Genomic DNA, 21,574 nt, shown 5'->3' with positions numbered 1-21,574 from the left:
TTTTTTGTCCATTTGTATATCTAAGACACCATTCCAGTCTCCCATTAAAATCACAGATCTATAGTCCAACAAAGTTATTTTCTGATGTAGTAACCTATAAAATTGCTCCTGTTGCTGGTTTGGTGCATACAACCCCACAATAAGAATTTTCTTGCCATATAAACCAAGTTCAAGCATAACATATCTTCCGTAAGGATCTGATTCTAACAAGGTAGCGGATAGATTCTGTTTAACATAGATTACCACACCCCCTTTCTTCCCAGGGGCGGGAGATACAAAATGAGATCCCAAGCGAGGATTATTTAAATATTTTTGATCTTTAGCTGTAATATGAGTTTCTTGCAAGCAAATAATATCATTGTTATGTTGTTTCAAATAGTGGTAAATTTTTTTTCTCTTTTGAGGAATGTTTAATCCATTAACATTCCAGGACAGGAGCTTTGCCATCTCCCTTGGCCTTCAGCCTGGAGAAGATCCGCTCAAATTCTGCTGCTGATGAATATGTAGCAGAGCTTTTGGGTCTTGCTCCTCCCACCGGCACTGAAGCAATTTGCTGAGTAGATTCTTCAATTTCTTTTTCTTTTTCTTTTTTCTGTTGTTCTTTTTCTTTACGTTTATGTGCTGCACGGGTCATTCTCTGTTCTTTAACCTCTGGTTGAGACATCCATACCACCTGTCCAGCAGTCATCATCCCTGTACCTTCAGATTTCTGTTCCATCTCTTTGTCACTCAAGACTTTATGCATCATGGGCAAAGGAGAGCCTGCTCCCAGGACCGTTTTATAAAATTCCTTAGCTTTAGCAACTGTATTAAGTCTATAACGTGTCCCCGCATGGCTCAAAACAATGCCCATCGGAATCTCCCATCTAAATGGCATTTGTCTTGCTTTAAGTTCATTTACTAAAAAAGCAAAATCTTTTCTGCTTCTTAAAATTTTAGGTGGAATTTCCTTTAAAATAATAATATCTTGGGCAGCAATCTGAAATCTTTTATTATAAAAAGTTTGTAGAATCTGATTTCGCAAAGACTTCTTAGCAAAATATATCACCACATCTCTAGGCAAATTCCTCTGTTTTGCAATCCAAGAATTAACTCTATAAATTCTTTCCACATCCCCACGTAACTCTTCTTTATCAATATTCAAAATAACAGCCAAGTCATTAATCACCATTTCCATCAAATCTTGAGTTTTATCTTCTTTCAGACCCCTTATTCTCAAAGCATATTCCATCTGTCTATACTGGAACATAAGAATATCATCTTGTGAAGTCTCCACTTTTTTCTCCATATCTTGAAATTTATAATCCAAAAGTTCAACTGTTTCTTCAATTTCCTCTACTCTGGAGTCCAGCTTCACAACCACTGAGGCCATTCCAGATAGAGCTAGAAGTATATCATCCCTCAAAATAGCATTATTCTGTTCTAAAAGCTCCTTCATCTCTTTCTTCATTTCCTCCTTAGTTTCAGATTTATTCTGGTCCAAAAGTTGTTTCATTTCCTCCCTAAACTGTGAGACAGCACTTACCATTATTTCTTTAATGTCTTGTGCTGATGTGCCAGATGGGGGAGGTGAAGGTGGAGTGGATTTAGGTTGCTGCACTGAGGGTATTATTTTAAGTTGTTGTTGCACAGTAGAAGTAGCAGGAGAAGAAGTTACTTTAGAAGCTGCAGTAGCTGGTTGTCGTTTTGAAGCCATTTTAATTTATCTTCCTTTCTTCTTAAAAATACCGATAAAAATAAGTAATCCAAAAAAAAATTAAAAATAAGATAAAATAAAATAAAATAAGATCAATCTAAAAGTCCCCAAGAATAAAAAAGTAAAAAAAGTAAAAAAAAAGCAGTATTAAACAACAATTCAGCCGATCCGTCTTTTAAAGGAAAAAAAACTTTCAAAACGCCATTTTACTTTCACTCTCACTTTTCCGCCCGAAAAAAAAGAGAAAGCTCAAAAAAATAAAAAAAAATCAGCAGATACTAAATAAACTAAATAAACTAAAAAAAAATAAAATAAAGCTAAACTATAAATAAAATCCTTTAAACAGTTCTGTCCGGTTTAAGATTACTCACGGTTTCTTTAAGTACGGAGATGGTAGCGGCGTCTCGCTTTGTTTCCGAAGAAACAAAGACAGCTGAGAGGCGGAGAAGGCAATGAACTCCGAGGGAACCCTCTTTCTACCCCCCTAAAAATAAAAATCCAGGGAGAGTTAAGAGGTTCTACCTCTATTCATGCGATCTCTACCCCTTCCCTTCGCCCGGGAAGGGGATTGCGAGCCGCGGGCCAGCTGGTAAACGCTGTGCTCCGCGGATCTGACACCTTCTCAGGAGGACGGCTACAAAGTAGCCGCCATCTCCACCGCTTTAACCACCGGAAGTCGCCAGTATACTAATCTTAACGTAGATTGCTGAACTTGGTTTTCAACAGCTGAAATGTTTTTTAAATCACAAGTTTAATTGGATTTGAAGTTTATGCCTGATTTATATAGAATATTATGTCAGATGTGGATAATGATGATAGTTGGATTTGCAAAGGCTAACATAAAACAAATCACACAAGCACATTACAAAATAATATGATGGGTGAACTCACTCTAACTCACTCTAGAACCTATTTGCCTCTTCTGTGATGACTGCTTTTAGTTAGCTGTCAGATGCAAGATGTCAGCAGGAGGAAATAAATTTTAAACTTCCCTTATCGGATTCTCATTTTTATTGAGTCAATGAATCAACTATTGTTCTCTTATCCTTTCTTCCTGTCTCAGCTGCAGAAGAAACTTTGGTTGAATGTATCTTAGGAACAGTAAAAAAAAACTTTCTCAGCCTATGGTTAAATGTATATATTTTGTATTGAACCTAAATTCAAAGCTCAAGATTCAGAACACAAAATATCAGTAACAAACAGTAGGGAAAAAAGTCAGCTGAATAATTTACAGTTTGCAAATTTGAGCCTTTTTTATATGGAATTTGACATTTCATTGAACAGAATATTGTTAATACATGATCCTAAAGAATGTTTGTGTGTGTGTGTGTATTTGAATGTTGTTGGATATCAAACTCATGTGGGGTCAAATGCAAAGCAACATGGCACTTAGTCTACAGAATTTACTAGCACCTAAACTTTAATATTGTACCCAAGGGTTACTGCAAAAAGTTGGATGTTATTCTGCTATATAATCAGATGATCAAGTTGTTAATACTATGTTCAACTGATGACACAGGTTTATCACAAATGAAAAAGGAAATTGCACACTGCCAGTTTGTGACACTTTTCCTCATATATATTAACCTTCCATTATGATAATTCTGAACCGCTGTCTGAATATGGAAATGAATGGGCATGTGCTGTTGGTTACAGGACTTCATCAATTCCAAAGCCACCTTTTGAATGAAACAGTATTGAATAGTATCCAAGAGCTAAGCTATGAAGCAGGAAATTCAAATCTTTTATTTATTATAAACATTCTAGACTTAGTATAAATCACTAGTGCAGAAAGGCTAGAGCATTAGATTGGTCTTCTCTCGGGGACCAATGGACTTGGATGGGTTCCAGAAGGATCTGGAGGTTGTTCCTACTGTTCCTACTGTTCTGTATGGCCATCCAAAGTTTTGATGGCCACTTGGAATAAGCTGAGGCTTTGGATTGGATCACGCCCATACAACCTTTATCCTCTCAAAGAACCCTGCACTGTTCATGGTTTAAGGAAGAGCTAAGAGAGAAGAGCTGAGAGAAATGAGAGAAGAGACATGTGGTGCTTGATGAGTGATAAAATTGACAGAATGTGAGTTAAAGCTGCTATTAAAACCTACCTGGTGGCAATGAGGAGGGCGAACATCATTATTCCTCCGCTCTTATCGTAAATAGATGCTTGGTGGCCATATTTTGGTGACAGGAATGTCCCTGCATAAGGATGGCTTGGAGAACCTTTTGCAGGGCTGTGTGGAGGAATTTTCCCAGCCTCCATCAAATAAAATCACTCAGATGTGTTCTTAGTTTGACTCTGGCTTTGTTTCAAATTTGATGAAGATGCCTAGGGAAGACTCTAGCCCTGCTATCTAAGAATGGTTTGAACCTCTAGGATCACTGAAAGGGGACAGGGTCCTTTGGGCTGTGAGTTGGCCACCTACTCTTTAGATCCATGCCCCCTCCTTTCTGGTGAAAGTGGCATGGGAGGGCATTCTAGCGATGGATAGTGCTTGAGTGATGGGATTATTCCTTCACTTCTTATGGAGGCTTTGGTTCACTCCCTCTTTAAGAAGCCATTGCTAGATCCTTCTATACTGGACAATTTTTAAACAGAGCAGCTTAAGAGGGCCTTGGATGAAGCAGATTTCAATCAAGATTTGAGTAGCATGGTGTTGTGCTACTTTGCCTCCTTTTTCAGGCCAATTTCAGTTGGCAGTGATTGGTGAGGAGAGATCCTGTTTTCAGACTCTGCTATGTGGTGGTGTTGTAAGGTTTGATATTCTTCCCCCTCCTATTTAACATTGAAATGAGGCTGCTAGGTGAGCTCATCCATTGCCATGGGATGAAGTATCAGTGTGCAGATAATACCCAATTGCACCTCTGTCACCCCTTACAATATCTCTGCCTGGTGAATTAATTGATGTTATGAGTACCTTATCTCAGTGTCGGGAGGCTGTGAGGGTCTGGATGGAGAACAATAGGCTCCAGCTGAACCCTAGTAAGACTGAGTGGCTCTGGCTTTTGGCACCTTCTGGTTCTAGTACTATGCTATCTTTGATGCTGGACAGGGTGGCAATGGCCCAGACAGACCCTGTTTGCAATCTGGGGGTCTTCCTGGACTTAGGACTTCTGCTAAAAGAGCAAGTGGGCATTGAGTTTAGGAGGCCCTTTGCACAGCTTCATGTCGTGCACGAGTTGTGCCCATTCCTAGATTGAGACATCTGCTCACTGTTAACTCATGCTTTAGTCACCTCTTTTTTGGATTTCCGTAATGCACTCTACATGGGACTGTCCTTGAAGAGTATCCAGAAGCTTTAACTGATTCAAAATGAAGCAGTGCAGACAGTCATGTTTGCCCCCTGAGCGGTACATGTTAATATCTCTGGTTCACAAGCAGCATTGGTTGCTAGTCTGCTGCTGAGTCCAATTCAAGGTGCTGTTTTTGATCTTTAAAGACCTTCATGGCATGGGGCCGGGCTATGTGTGGGACTACCTCTCCCCAATTAACCTGACTGGCCCATCAGGTCTGGCAGAGGAAGCATGCTGCAGGTCCCCTCTGCGAGGGAATTACATCTGGGGGACTCCCAGAAGGTAGGGTTTCTCTGCCAGACCTGTGGAATCTTTTCCCCATGGAAGTGAAATTAGCTCCATCCCTCTCAACTTTCTACAACTCCCTCAAGACCTGGCTATGTTATCAAACCTAGAGGTCCTAGGGGACTGGGAAGATTTCTGATGCCTCCCTTACTGTGATTAATATCATCCTCTCCTGTTTTGTGTATCTTTTTAATAGTTATTTTTAATTGTGACTGTTTTATGTATTTTTTAATTAAGTACTATGTGCTACCCAGAGTTATTTTCATGTGAGTATACAGTACAAATATAAATAAATGAATGTCGTGTTTCTGTTATCTTCAGGTTCATTGGTCAGAGGTTCTGGGCCTGTAACTCAGACTAGAAGAAAAAAAATGAAGTGGACTCACTATGGACACCAGTTAAGGGCTTTTTCAATGGCAGCTAAGCTGCTGACAGGTAGTCCTGATGCAGATGACCATTGTTTGCAATTCATTTTGAGTCACTCACATCTGCTCAGAATGACACACTACATTCCTTTCACATCCTGTCCATTTTATGGGGGCACCGCCGATCAGAGTTTATAAGATCAGTGGCAAATGCTATAACCACAGGAAGTAGACAAGAAGACAATCTAATAGGTCTAACTAGATGGGTCCAGGAAGTAGTCATTGCTCCTTTCAGTGAGAGAGATAGGCTACCAGCTTGAAGGAGGCAGACTCCGTCCTTGAACTCTGGAGCTTTGAATAATTATTACACAGTTGCAAATCTTCCTTTCCTAGGCAAGATGTTTTAAACAGTACTGAGCATTTAGCTGCAAGCATGCTTGAAAGAAGCCAGTTAGCTAGAATATTTTTACCCTGTCTTTTCCCTGAATATAGTTCTCTTTTTGCTGGGACAGAGATATGAAGAATGCTACTATGAAAGTTTTTCTGGATCTCTGAACAGCCTTTGATATTACTGATCACTAGATATTGAAGGAGCATCTGCATGGACTGAGAATTGGAAGCATAACATTACAAAACTCTATTCCTAACTGTGAAACCATTACAATAAAGTACAGTAGTAGCAAGAGATTTCTGTTCAGTCCCAAGCTTCTTGAATTGGTAGGGCATGCTCCTTAATAAAATACAAAACACTTCCTGAATATCTGATTCTGAAAACCATGTATCCATAGTCCTTCCATCTTATCTACAGTAGGTTAAGTTCAGGTTGTTGGTTTCATCTAGTGCCACCTCAAGGCAACTATTGAGCACATGATCCTGATTCAGGTGGAAAAGAGTATCATGGGTATAATGACACTGTACATCAAGTTTCCAGCTGACCATTCTTGGTGACTTTAGTGACTCTTTTAACATATCTGGTTGTTTATTTAAGATTGTTGTTATTATTCTCTTTTAACCCTCCTGCACTTTGTGAGGGGGATTGGAATTGAACAGCAAGAACAACATGTTGACTTGTCTACAGTTCTCAGTTCCCCACAACTGGCCTAATCATTTTGATAGCTGAGGGAATGGACAAAACAGCACTCTTCCCCGTTCATATACAGAAGCTGACCAGAAGCAATTCAACCATGTTTCAGTGTACACAATGGGAGAGCTTCTAGCACCACACTTGCTGATAGCAAGCCATTTTAATGGATGCAGGGAAATTACAGGGATCTGCCATCTGATCAATCTGCCTCTGATATTTATCTCATTTCCCTCACAGCTTCTATTGCCTGATACAGTCATCTCATTCAGCTGCATGGTAGGCCCTACCCTGATAATAGTATTTTCCTACTTTTCAGAACTGTAATAAGGATTACAGAGATAGCACCCATTAAAGTTTTTCTAACAGCCCAAAAAGCTCAACTCGGCTTCTAAAGTACAGTATATGATTTCATGCATCCTTCCGTTCTCTGTCTGAGAGAATGCCTTTCCGAGCCATCTCCTCTAGGGCCTCAATGCCATCAGGTCAGCATCACCAGCCACATCACTGGGATTAGAGAGCCAAAAGTGACGATAATTCTCTTCCACAAGCAGCAGCTCCCAAGCCACCCATAACCCCAATTCCCTGCTGAGATAACAAGCCCCTTTTAAACAGCCAGGCCTTTTCTTTATTGCTTCCCCTATCAGATTACAGGCACGCTGTAAATCTGTGTGTTGAGGAGAAAGGATGCTATTTTTAGAAGCCCGTTTCTAAAAATAGTTCAGAGATGTTTACAATTGCGTCACAAGAGGTAATTTTATCCCCTGTTTGGCCCCATAGCCCCCCTTTTCTCACCCCCTCCTCCAGAGGGGGTCATTATAAAAGAAGGAGAGTCAGAGGATGTCGGGTCAGCAAGTTCAGACCCAGCCAGACAGCAAAGAGGTAAGAGATTCTTGGGCTGAAGACGGTGGTGATGGTGGTGGACACACCTTAACCTTAAAAAATAAGGGTTTATCTATTATGGGTGAGTAATTTACATCATTATTATTTCAAAAGCCAAGAACTGTAAGAAATCCAACTACTTTAGGTGTTGGTTTTCTTGGCTCTTAATAACAGGATTTAGCCAGGGGATGGCAATCATTCTACCTTCTACCCTAACTCAGAGATGGAGTCGGTAGCTCCAAAGCAATTCTGTCTCAGCAGGTCCACCCAGTGGCCAGCAGAAAAATTGAAATGATAGGGTTCGTTACCTATGGTAGCACCTTGGAAGGAAGGCCATAATTTGAATCCAATGACCACCAAGTCATGGAAGGAATAGACATTGCCTTCCTATTTATGCATCAGGATGGGGATTTGGCTGAATCAACACAAACTATCACTTGGGTGGGCCAGACTGCTGATACTGTGGGAAATTTTTTGGGCCACAGTTAATTTTTGAAGTGGGAAATTATGGGGCTTAAGTGTGTCAGGAAGTAACATCTTTTGTTTTTTTTCCTAATCACAGATAGGCTGTGATTAGATCACTTAAATGTAATGATGCTCTTTATTACCTCTTCAAATGTTGTAGAGCTAGCTTTTGGATTAAAAGCAATTGTACTGCTAAGCCACGGCATAGATTAATGCTGCTCTTGAATGGTGGATTGTTTCAGAAATAGGTACTCCCTTTACCTAGGATTTCCACATATATTTCTTATAAGAAAAACACTTTTCCACACCTCTCAGGAGTTTAGTGTCCTTTCCCAAACTCCCAAAGTAGCCCCTTGTTTTTGAATTTTGGTGTAAGATTCTGAAGTATGAATCTGATTGAAGCTCCCACCCACCCCAACTTACCTAAAACATCTAGGCAGAAAGAATCTTAGAAATATGACAATTGCTTATTCCCTAAGAGATTGATACTCACTAACTGGCTACTGAAAATGTAGTATTGGTATCAACACAATATTATAATAACTTGAAATTAATTAGAAAAACAGTAACTATGCTGAAAAAAAATGTCAATCAATAGAGAAGAATTATACAGAAACTTTATATTAGATCCCCAAAACAGTAAGGCACAAAGGCCAAACAAGACATAATGCTAAAACAACCCTTGGGAAGTTATATTTAATGTTTATATAGCTGATTGTAGCGTGTACTAAAATTACAGTTTAACATGCTCCTGTTTGGGTATGAATCTTTTTTATAATTGTCCATTCCTTTATCTTGATGGGTTTTCTATCCATCTTCCCTCCCACATCAGCATGCCCCAAATCAATGGTGCATTTCTCTAAAGCAGGAATAGAGATATTTTATGTATAAATAGAGACTGGGTTTTCAATTAGCTAAGGACAGGAGAGGAGAAATATCCACTAGACAGACAGACAGAAAGACAGACACAGACACACGTTACAAATACTGCTCACCTGCTGCTGGCATTTATTTCTCAAGGGATAGGGATTTCATTGATAACAATGAGCATTGCACCTTCAGTAGTTTTAATAATAGCTATAATATTTATTTGTAGTGTGCACTTTTCAACAAGATACATAACAGCAACCCATTCAAAGACAATTAAAATACGAGAATGCCAACAGCAACCAATAAGTACAAATCATTGCACAGTACAATTACAAAAGGATAACAGCATTACAATTGCCAAAACAACAAAACCAGTTAAACATGACATCTCATAACTTTTCAAAACTACTAATAAAAAAGCTGAAATAAAGAATCTAAGTGGAGTAATTTTACAAGAAGCTTTATTAACCTGTTGTGTTGAGATTGTAATGTCTGGATTCACCTCCAGTATGTCAAGCTGAAAATTTTCTGGTAGTAATTTCAATACACTTACGAGACAACAGGGTGGAGAAGGCTCACCCAATCTCTAAATACTTAAATCTAGCAGGATTTATAACCGATAATTTGGACTTACCATAGGGGAAATTAAATGAAGATGAAATAGTATATTCAATTTGAATTAGTTGTATATGAAGCTAAAATTTTCTCCTGACATGGTTCCGAGTAAGAGGAGTATATTTAACTAATAATTTGGAGAGCATCTGTCCATCACAATAGGTGATTTACTGTTTATATTCTTCTTGACTACAAAACTGTTCCCACTCAAGCTGATTTAAATTCTGCTTATTATCCCTTTCAATTTTCATCATACTAGCAAAAAGTTTCTCTCTATTAAGGGGGACCTAGGAGAAGCATACTAACAATGACGTTGCCTGGGTGTAGAGGTCAACCCAGTATACTAGAGAATCTGCAATCTGTAGGGCTTCTTTGTGTGAATCAAAATCCTAGAAAATCAGGGTCTTTATAACACTGGAAGTCCTTCACTCTTCTACATGTTTTGAGCAAAGCAGGGGTTGGGGGTGGACAGCTACCACCTGTTCTGCTTAAGTCTACTGTTGCTGATTTTCCAAATACTTGGGGTGTGTGCAGAATAACAATAATAGAGTTGAAAGGGACCTTGGAGGTCTTTTAATCCAACCCTCTGCTCAAACAGGAAATTCTATACCATTTCAGACAAATAGCTGTCCAATCTCTTCTTAAAAACCTCCAGTGTTGGAGCATTCACAACTTCTGGAGGCAGGTTGTTCCATTGATTAATTGTTCTAATTGTTAAGAAAATTCCCTTAGTTCTAGATTAGTTCTTTCATTGATTAGTTTCCATCCATTGCTTCTTGTCCTGCTTCCAGGTGTTTTGGAGAATAGGTTGATCCCCTCTTCTTTATGGCAACTCCTTAGAAATTGCAATATTACTATTATGTCACCCATAGCCCTTCTTTTTATTAAACTAGACATATCCATTTCCTGCAACCATTCTTCATATGTTTAGCCTCCAGTCCCTTAATCATCTTCGTTGCTTTTCTCTGCACTCTTTTGCAAAGCAACTTTTTATCATCTTTTCAGAACAGCTTGATGGATAATCTTTGTTAATCTGGCACCACCCAGATGTGTTAAACTACAGCTGCAATACTCCCTAACTAGTGGTCATACCAATGGATGGGTGAGAGGAGGATTGCAAATTAGGGGAGGCTTGGCACTTGAGTGCATACATAATTTGAAATGCTATTCCAGGCTTGAGGATTGTGGCTTCCTTTTGGGCAGTCTGTTTAATTCTCATTTGCTTCAATAATTTCTGTCCTTTTGCAGAACTATGACCATCTTGTGTGAAAACTGCAACAAGCCAGTCAGAAGGCGAGAACACCAGGTCTCTGCTCCTATATCTGTTCCCAGGCGGAAGCTCTGTACTCCAAGGCCTTTCAGGTCAGTGAGATGATCTTGCAATCCTTTCTTCCCACTGGGAAGAAGAGGGGAGTGATGCTTGTCGCAGGATCCCAACAGTGTTCAATTATTATGTTTTGGACACGATGAAATAGTATGAACACAGTGAATCTTGGTGCCATTGCAATATACTGTTTCTAAGGCCCATACTATTAGTTGGTTCAAAACAGAGTTGCTGTGTTGCTAAGTAGATAAACACATCCATTTTTTCTGGGACCAATTTACTCAGAGAACTGTCTTTTTATCTATCTCTTAAAATCATCTTCAGAAGCCCTACTCTTCAGTGTTTCTATTACTCCTCTTAATTAGAAGAGGGTGAGTTTTCCAATTCAGGATATCCTGCTATAACCTGTTTCCTCAAAAGCCACTTCTTGATCCTTTTAGCAGTCCACAATCAGAATACAAGGGTAGTAGTTTTCTCTTGCTTTGCTTCCTTGCAACTGGGAATCAGACATGGGTGGTATCATTACTTTTGGAGAACCAAGAATTTTGAATATTGCAGAATTAACACAAGCAAAGAATTAGTCTCTGGAAATTAACACGCAGACTGCCTGGACATGCATCAATACTTTTTCATTAAGACTAGTCAGGTTCCTAGAACAGGGATGTCAAACTGCCAACCGGTGGGCCGGTTGCATCATGCAGAGGCCATGCTCACCCCAGCTCCGGCAATCAAAAAAAGTTGTGATATGTCACAACATGTCACGTGACGCAGCGAGTTTGACACCCATGTCCTAGAGGATCAACAACCTCTTCAAACAACTAAAATTATTTAGGGCTTTAAAGAGCAACTTTTTGTAAAATGAGCATTAGCAATCAGTGCAACTGAAGGAGAAATGAGACCAGAATTACTGCATCTTGAAGTGTATCATGCTGCATTAACTGTAATTTCTGGGATCTTTTTAAAGCGTGTTTTCTATCTGACAGCAGTGTAATAATCTAATCTGGTTTACAGAAAATAGATATACATTTCCAGATAGCAAACACTGTTATAAAGCAGGCATTCTGATCTCTGTGAGGAAAACAGAATTCTGATGGTAAAAGGAAGGCAAAGTAGACTTCACCAATCCTGCATGTATCACATAAATCAAAGTATTTTTTGCTTATTTGATCTAATATTTTGTTATATGCAGATGTATGGAAGTGTAATAGCTTAGCCAATCAGCTAAGAGGCTAAGGTGCAGCCTTGACAATAAGTCTCACTAAAAGCAGCAGGACCTGCTTCAAAGTAAACCTTTATAGGATTGTGGTACATTAAGATTCTGTTTTCTAAACCAGCACTCTGTTGTTGCTAGGATTTCTTCAGGGGCCAGATTTTTATGCCCACTAATAAACACTGATCATAGCAGCTTTATAGGATTAGCACAGCTGTTCCCAAGCCCCTGCAAATCAATTGCTTCCTCTTCTGATAGACAGAGGCATGTGAAGCACTGAATGCCAGACGAAGAACAGTGACTCAGCTATAATGGCTTCACTTTTTAGGACAATGTTACTCAACCTGGTGACTTTAAGATATGTAGACGTCAACTCCCAGAATTTCCCACCCATGAAACTGACAGAATACAGTTGCTTTATAAGCTTTGGGCTGTCATGGGAGTAGGTTATGGGCTGAAGTAGGTAGTGCAGAAGCAAAAACATGAGACTGGTCAGACCTCTAGTGATTACTAAAGGGAATATCGTCAAAGTCAAAAGTTAACTAGTTAATTGGAATTGAGTTTTGATTACTGTATTAGCATAATCATTATACCTAATGATAAGAGTAGTCCTGAAGTAATAGTTGAAATTATCTTACTTTAGTTAATCACAGTCAAACTGTAAATCAGAATTGAATCAGCATGCTAAGCATTTTCATACATATCTGCCAAATAAATGGCCAGTGCTAGCTGAGGAGGGGGTTAGGGAATACAAAATTTAGAATGGGATCAAAATGTTGGAACGTATCCATAATCATCAATGACTTTTAAAGTACCTCAAATACAAGAAGTTCTGGATACCCATGACAGAGCAGAGGCATTTGCTTTCAGGCTTATGATAATAATAATTTGCAGTGTGACCCAGGCCCAGCAAGGACTTGGATTAATTTAGTGGTGCACAATGGCTTAAGTACAGCTGGACTTAGGCTCCCCACATTTTTTTTTAACAACAACAACAAAAAAAAGCTAGCTGTAAAGCTGAGCTTACTAAGCCTTACAAGTTCTTTTGATACTTTAAGTTCTTTGCCTCCAATTCCTTACACAAATTAATGGCTGCATGATGGTTGTCATGGGAACATAAGCTACAATGGTGTGTTGCATACTGAATTTTCCCACTGAGTGGCCCGTTTTAGATAACACCAAATCCTCTCAAATAAGTCTGCTCCTTTTCTTGTTTCCCAAATTCTTTGCTGCTGTTGTTTCTTTATTGATCACCATTTTCTAAGGTTTTTTTAAAGTATTCCCTTACAAAGAGAATTTGCAGAGAAAGTAATGAATATTTGGCTTTCTGAAAATCCAGTGCTAGCTTACACCTGGAGGAATGTTTCCTCAACTGAATTGGCGATAACTAGACAATAAGAGGCAGACACTTTTAGCTTTCATGTAGATAAAAGGTAGGTAGCAGATGGTGCCCTTTTTCTGAGCCCTGTGTGAAAGCTGCAAATTCTCCTGCTCATTCATGAAAAGCTTGGGATTCCTTTTGTCCTCCTTTGTGCCTCATTCCCTCTTCACTCCTTTCACATCAGCTGCCATGCTGCAGTTTCCAGCTTGACCAGTTTTCCAGCTTTCAGATATAGTGGAGCAAATGATCACCAAGAAAATCCTATAGCGCTCACTGCCTTGATTCCTAATTTACTAACATCTCAGTAACACCAGGCAAATTGCCTGACTTCATGCATCACACAAAGCCAAATATATATTTATTGTAGCTCACTGTATGACAAGAATGCCCTGGCAACATTTTGGACTTGGTTTTTTTTGCTTCTCTTAAAGCTGCACTTTAGCCACCCTTCAGCCCCCAAGGTGCTGGTTTACTGCAAGCTATTAAAATAGAGCTACTTTGAAGAGCCTTTGAGACACGAATGTCATCAGTTTATAGATCTGTGTGAGTAAGGGTTGATTTACTTGATTTTTTGTTTTTATTTTATTTTGTTTTGCTGCATAGTGATGGATATATTGTAAACCTCTGAGGATATTTCTATTTGCAGCAGGTATAAATCCAATAATAATAAATGCTGCCTTTATGTCAGGCACAGCCTGTGTGAGACAGTCCTGTGTCATTCTTTGTTGTGCTGTTGTTAAAGTAGCATTTTCTCCTTTATCCTTCAATTCCTTGTGGACTGCCTCAAGATGTACGTCTGTTGGCATTTGCAGTCATTACTTGGAATGAAGTCAGATGGCTACAACAAGAAACCAACATTGGGTGAATAGATGGAATAACTAGATAACAGAGTAGAATAGATCCCTCCGGTAGATGGAGTGAAGTCAATGACTATAAGAAAGCCAAACTAGGTGGGATAGGGATCAGTAATGGGACAGAAAAATTCATGCTGGTATAGTTTTCTGCAGTCTCAAGGATGGGAGGAAATCAATTCAAACCTCTTATTCTCTTTCTTCTGTTGAACTCATCTTCATCTGCTCTTCCCTACACTAAGCTGGAACTCAGAATGACTGAATGGCTTGTTAGCTGTGTCCACATTATGTGCTTGAACCATAAATCAGGCAATGAATTCAATGCACAAAACCCTGAGAACTGAGCAAATTGAGCAAATTGTGTTAACTGCAGGGTGAGCATGTCATGCAAGCCTGTCAATAAAAACCATAATGGAAGAACTTTGCCATCACAAAAAGGAGATTTGAGTCCATGAATCATACTATGTTAGGTGCTTTCTTTGGCCTTAGCTTATTGTATTAATGAATCCAGTAACTGTATATTCAGTGAGCTGGCACGCTTTGTCCCCTAATCAATCTGAAACCTTATTCCAGAAAAATGTGCAGCTGTTTGAAGGTGCTCTGGAGCTCCTTATGACCAGCCCTAATAAACCACACAACTGAAATCCACTGACAGCCTTTTCTCATGAATTTATTGAATCCCTTTTATACACACAATGACCACAACTACATGTTGTGGCAGCAAATCCCACATTACTTTTTGTCTACTCAGAATTTTCCTCTCTGTGGTTCATTCAAAGACCGCATGGCAACTAGTAATCAATACTGCTAGTCTTCAAAATCTCCCCAAATCACAACCTACCCCTCCCCATTAAAAGAGCCTTACCAATGAGCACTAAACTTCACTGACATATTGTGAGCTTGCTAGAAATGTTTAATTAGGGCACATGGCATTTCACATGCAAAAGTCAGTCTCAAAGAACAGATGTTTTGTGACCATACAGAAATTATGTACTGAAAAAAGCTTTGAAAGTTCTATGCTGAACCTGCAATTTGATACATGTTTACTTTAGACTAGGTCCTATTTAATGTAATGAGTTATTTCTGAGTAAAACATACATTAGATTCTGCTGTTAGGACAGTGATAAGGAAGACTTTGACACTTTTAAGTGAACATAATATTTATTTTAAGGAAAGTCTTTTTAACACTTACAGAATAGGAGTTATAATTAACATTCTGGCTTCATTTGTGAAAGCTGAATGACTTGCTTAAGGCCATACAGCAAACTGACTGCAATTAAGTAGTAGTCAGGGTTCTCAGACTACGGAACATTTCAAATGTTAGTGAGTCCCTTGAGGATGCTGTTGAAAAACTCCTGTATGTGGCAGTTACAGTGGATACAATCATTAAAATCTGTTTCCCACCCAGTAGGTCTGTTAATGGGCAAAGCTTCATAATACCTGGTGACAGAAAAACATGGTAAGGGCATGTTCAGTCTCTAAAACAGCTTTGTCCCAAAGGTTTTAGGATGATGGCGTCATTGTTTCATTGGCCATCCAAGCTGAAACTAATGAGCCTTGCTTACACAGAGAGAGCTGCTGGGCATGGTCCAACATTTTGATCCCAGGTTCCCATTCTAAATTTTGTATTCCCTAACCCCCTCCTCAGCTAGCACTGGCCATTTATTTGGCAGATATGTATGAAAATTCTTAGCATGCTGATTCTACTCTGATTTACAGTTTGACTGTGATTAACTAAGGTAAGATAATTTCAACTATTACTTCAGGGCTACCCTTATCATTAGGTATAATGACACAGACAACTCAAGCAGCTGATGACAGCAGCCAAGGAATAGTTATATACCTGCTGTTTCCTGAGGCAGTGGATTGTGTTTGCTCATTTGGACGGAAAAGCTAGGAAACTGAACCCATGGGAAGGTTGCAAATAGGCAAGGGAGGGCAAATAAAGCCTTGCCAGCTCCAAATACATGAATGTACATGTATCCATCCATATATGCACAGTTTCTCCACTTTTCCAATTATCTTTCCAGTCTCTTTTCAATGACTCATCCTACCCAATTTAAAGAAAAGGATTAAAGTATCACTGAAAGATGACAATATAGTTTTGAGTTGAGAAACATACTTTTGAAAAATTTCCCCTTAATTCCAACATAAAAATATGATTATGGAAATGTTATGTGATCAGACAAAGTACCAATCATAAAATTAGTTAATTATCATTCCAAAAGGGGAAACCCATAGTGAAGAAAAGAATAATGTTTAACTAAATGTGCTTTTTACCTTAGAGCTATGCACGAGTTCATAATGTAAAAACTGCAGAAATTGACGATGTATAAATCAGATCCTCTATTCCAGTATTTCTGAATCTCAGCAACTATAAGATGTGTGAACTTCAATTCCCAGAATTCCACAGCCAACATTTGGAATACTGAGAATTGAAGTCCACACATCTTAAAATTGCTGAAATTAAGAAACTTTGCTCTAATCCAGGGCTTTTCAACCAGTGGTACGGGTACCACCTGTGGTACATTGGCACTTGGCAGGTGGTACGCTATCATTCTAGAAAAGTGGTAGTGGGGGAGGAGAATGAGCTGAACGGGTAGCAGCACCGCACAAGCCTGAGCGAGAGATGGCTGGAGCTGCAGGGCTGTCAGGGCTCGGTGGAAGCACCAGGATCAGCACCAAGCTCCAGCTGGAGTTCGGCGCTGATTCTGGCGCTTCTGCTGAGCCCAGAAGAAGCGCTGATCAGCTGGAATGTTGCAGCATCTCCAGGGTCTTGTGATTTACATTCAGATGCTTGGCAACTGATTCATATTTATGATGGTCAGTGTCCCAGGGTCATGTGAAGTGACCAAAACCTGCTGCAACCACCCATCAAACAGGGGGAATAAAAACCAAATACCCTCCCACCCCACCCCTGCTGCCAATCCTCAACAGAAATGCTCACAACAATGAAAACCTCAGACAGGAGGAAGAGCGCTGCCGGGTGGGCAGGCAAGTGTCTTGCTTGGCTGTCCCTTGGGGGGCACTTTTTTCAGTGCCATTGTAACTTTGAACAGTCACTAAGCGAACTGTTGTAAGTCGAGGACTACCTATGCTTTATCACTTTTTTCCTTTTTTTTTTTTTTTTGATCATCAAGTTTTTGACACCTTGCTAGGCGACTGGTGGTACTTGGATATTGCCATATCCTAAAAGTGGTACAATGGGTGAAAAGGTTAAAAAGCCCTGCTCTAATCTATCATGAGGATCAGGAAACATATTTTAAAGGGATGGAAATAGGAGAAGAACAGATCTGTATGAGTCATACTTTGCACTCTTGCAGGTCAACAAAAAGTGCCTCCAAGGCTCGTCGGGATCAGATCAATGTGGAGCTGCAGACTCTTCGGTCTCTTCTGCCCATCTCTGAACAAGAGAAGGAACAACTTTCATATCTCCACACCATGGCTCTGGTCTGCTTCCATATACGAGAGACTCAACTTTTTAATTCTGGTAAAAGAAAAATTCGAAGTCACTTTCTGTAATTTGTTTAATGAATGCCAGCTTTAGCCATAATCAAATCATACTGTATTTCTCTAAACATCATTTGACCTTCCTATAAAAGTTTGATTAACTGCAGAAAGAAACTAATATTCAAGGAGTACGTTCTATATCATATTGTACAATTTTTCACCTACATAGAGACATATATTCAGATGTGACCAGTAGCCATAGAAGCAGTTTACCAGTCTGTATTCAGAAACATAGTTAAGATTGTGAAGGGTTCATGTGTTGATTTTGTTTGTGGGAATGGAAAGGAGAACTGACTATGATGAATGTGAATGTACTTTAGGAATTACAGTACAGGTAAGTAAAGAAGTCATCACTGCTCCTGAAAATAGAAAGTAGTGAGTCATCACTTACTTCAAACTATGATTACCATGTGACATCCTCCCATTTCTGTTTGCTGAAAGTCTCAGTCTATCTCATTTCCTTCAGAATTCAGATTTGAAAATGTTCACCTGCAGACACAGAAAACCAGAAAAGTGCAGAGACATTTGTAGTCAAATCCAGATTTACTTTGTATGTACCTTATAGGTTCCCTAAACTGAATGTGGTTTTCTCTTGGCTTCACACAATTGAATCTGCACTAGCAATAGACTTATATACTGCTTCATAGTGCCTAACAGCCCTCTCTAAGGGGTTTACAGAGTCAGCAATATTGCCCCCAGCAATGGGGGTCTTCATTTTACTGACCTTGGTAGGATGGAATGCTGAGTCAAACCTGACTTGGTCAGGGTTGAATTGCTGGCAGTTGGCAGAGTTAGCCTGCAATTATACTGCATTCTAACCAATGTCCCACCATGGCTCATTATCTCATATTAGCTGCATATGGAAGGTGTCTAAGACACCCATTCTTTTTCATTTCTATTTCCATGACAGGTTTCCTTCCAGAGTGTGTGTGTGTGTGTGTGTGTTTTTGGGGGAGGGGGCATATCTAAATATAGGAATGTACATTTATCCCAGTTGAAACTTTATCCAAGCTCTGTCAAAATCAGCTAGCTTCTTGATTCTATCATCTTTTGTAGTTCTCTTGGAGCAACAATTTGATAAGCATTTTCTTCAAACTTCACCCCATGTCTTTGGTCGTTCTGCCCCCAAATGCCTGTAAGTTGCATGTTACTTTAGAATGCTAATCTTTTCTGCCTGCACATACTGACCCAAGTATAAAAATAGCTGTGACTAATCTACAGCACAGTCTTTGACTCCTATTTAGGTTTTCTGAGAGTGCAACCTGATCCAAAAAGATCCCAGAGTACTGGGCCTACATTGGATGTGTCCTGGGATCTAACCACTCAGACAGGATCAATAGGGATCAATATCTATCTGTGCTAGTTATGCTAACTTTTTTCTTATGAATCCTTGTGATTTATTGTCATTTTATCATAATTGATAACTGAAACAGTTGCATAACAACTGCAGTTGTTGTAAACTGAGAGGATTTGTATTTGTACTGCCTTGGGAATCAAATCCCCTCCTTTTATGCTTTTCCACTGCTATAAAAAAATACAGTTATCCTGACATTATGCAAACCTTAACAGTGGCATTTGCAGTGATGGAAGAGGGAGGGTGGGCTCTCCAGCTGACAAGATGATAGACATTATGTTGTGATCTAAACCATCCTTGGCATGTACATCTTGCCTGTTTTTACTCTGTACTTCCTCTGTCTCCGTATGGACATTTCTATCCTCTAAATCTGTTTTGCGAAGGAGCTTCCAATCTGCACTTATCTGTGGGCTCTTCCTTACAACATATGAGGTTAACTTAAATAATATACTTCATTCCAGACCTTAACTTTAGGACTGGATGTTTATGTCTATGGGGAGAAACAACTTATAGCCTCTGCACTGCAAGTATGCCTAGTGAGTGTTCTGTAATTATCTGAGAATTTCACACCCATTGCATACCTCAAATGCCTCACTGACTAGGAAATTAAAAGAGAAAGATTTTTTTTAACATGTATTATTTTTTTCTCCACTTTTACATCATAGCTCCATCTACTTTTACAGTTGAGTGCAGATTTCTGGCTGCAAAACCAAATGACTTGCAACATTTGGCTACTAAAAATGCTCCCGTTATAATCCTTTGGAGGGTTTAAATCTCTTCATACATATTTTTCAGAGCAGTATATGCTATTCCAAAGAGAACTCCTTATGGTGTTTTTATTATTTGTTATGGTTTTAACTCATTTAAATATCACATATGCATCCTACTTATCATAAGTATGCACTTGCAATTTAAATATATGTGTATGTATGATCAGAAAATGAAAATAGAGAAAAGATCTGATTCTATGTGTTACTAATGTCTGGTGCTGATTTTTTTTTTTTAAAACATCAATGAATTTCAAACATGGAAATAATTATGCACACTTATTTGTGCTTAAGGGAAGCATAGAATAGGCCATAAAATGCAGCCATGCTGCATGCAACAGCTGGCATTATCAAGTCCTACATGTTTTCCATCATGTCTTGTTTCCCCAAAGGTGTCTTTTACCTAAAAAGATTTTTCTGTTTTCCCTTTTATTTTGATTTTTTTTCCTTTTGAGGATCAGAGCAGAAACCAATAGGCCTTTGTATTTTTTAATTATTCTGGTATCTATATTTTTGCAATACCCTGAGATACCCTGAGAAAGTGAAAGACACAATGACCTGTCATATTCTGTCATAATTATATTTGAAGATGGGCAGGCTCTGTTTTTTTTTTTTTTTTTTTGCTCAATGCATTTCCTGAAAAAATATTTTTCTCTATCTAAAATATGAGGGAAGAGCTCATCTGGGAGAAAACAAGCCAGACTTGCATCAGTTTCACTACAACTGATCCTGTGGGAGAAAAATTCACCGTACTAGATCAATTAGTAAAACTGACTAGACCAATGTTTCTCAACCTTGGCAATTTTAAGGCATGTGGACTTCAACTCCCAGAATTCCACAGCCAGCATTGCTGGCTGTGGAATTCTGGGAGTTGAAGTCCACATGCCTTAAAATTGTCAAGGTTGAGAAACACTGGACTAGACAATTGATGACTCATCCTTTCAGAGAAATTTTCTTACCTCAACAGAGAAACAGAATTAGCGTGGCTGGGCAAAAAAAACAACAATGGGAGCAGGAGTGACTTCCAACCTTCTGCTGGGTTCCCGTTTGACTTCGTTTTTTGGGAACCTGGCAAGAGCATCGGAAATCATGATTATATGATAACTATGGTGACAATGCTACAACTTTGTTAACACCACTAATGTGAACATCTTCAAAATTTCAGTTACACGGGAGTAATGGATCCTGAGTTTTATACACATTTTTTAAGTTAGAAGATTTGGATGTACCTTGATTCAAAAATTTTTGCAGGATCTGACCTGAGCCAGTCACCAGGATCAAAGGTTTATTCTTCCAAACTTTCGGACTTATGCCAGAAGCCATCATCAAGAAACTTCTCTCTCTCAAGTCTATGCGCATTGGGCTGCTCTATGCATTGATTTTATATGGTTCCTGGTTGTGTGTAGTTTTTAATTGTTAATTAGCATGTTGATGGCTGGCTATTAAGTTGTTAGTTGTTGTTTCCTTGTGCCGCTCAGCTCCTAAGTAAACCGGCACTCCTATTGACTGTCAAGGGGCCCAATTCCTAGGCTTCAATCATTTCTCTGGCTATTTTTGTCCCTGCTCGACCAATAATCATAGTTGCTATGAAACTGAATGCATGTCCTTGTATGTATGATAGCAG

At 39.1% G+C, this 21,574-nt stretch overlaps 1 protein-coding gene across 4 annotated transcripts in view; it reads left to right on the top strand.

Moving 5' to 3' along the window:
• The first annotated feature begins 2,253 nt into the window (after positions 1–2,253).
• LOC120299568 (neuronal PAS domain-containing protein 4-like) overlaps positions 2,254–21,574 on the top strand; it is a 31,253-nt gene continuing 11,932 nt past the window's right edge. Inside the window, exons 1-3 of one of the 4 annotated variants that reach the window (XM_039324494.1) lie at positions 2,254–5,710; positions 10,802–10,915; positions 17,643–17,809. In XM_039324494.1, the coding sequence (XP_039180428.1) occupies positions 10,806–10,915; positions 17,643–17,809 (277 nt within the window). In that variant the 5' untranslated portion in view covers positions 2,254–5,710; positions 10,802–10,805. Of the gene's footprint in view, positions 7,604–10,801; positions 10,916–17,554; positions 17,810–18,885; positions 18,965–21,574 lie in introns of those variants that run through there. The other 3 variants (XM_039324493.1, XM_039324496.1, XM_039324497.1) reach the window with 3 other exon arrangements.

The sequence above is a fragment of the Crotalus tigris genome, unplaced genomic scaffold (assembly GCF_016545835.1).
Source record: "Crotalus tigris isolate CLP2741 ecotype Arizona unplaced genomic scaffold, ASM1654583v1 scf7180000024302.2721777, whole genome shotgun sequence".
NCBI lineage: Eukaryota > Metazoa > Chordata > Lepidosauria > Squamata > Viperidae > Crotalus > Crotalus tigris.
Note: the sequence above shows the minus strand (reverse complement) of the source record. Positions and strands in the feature narration are given on the sequence as shown.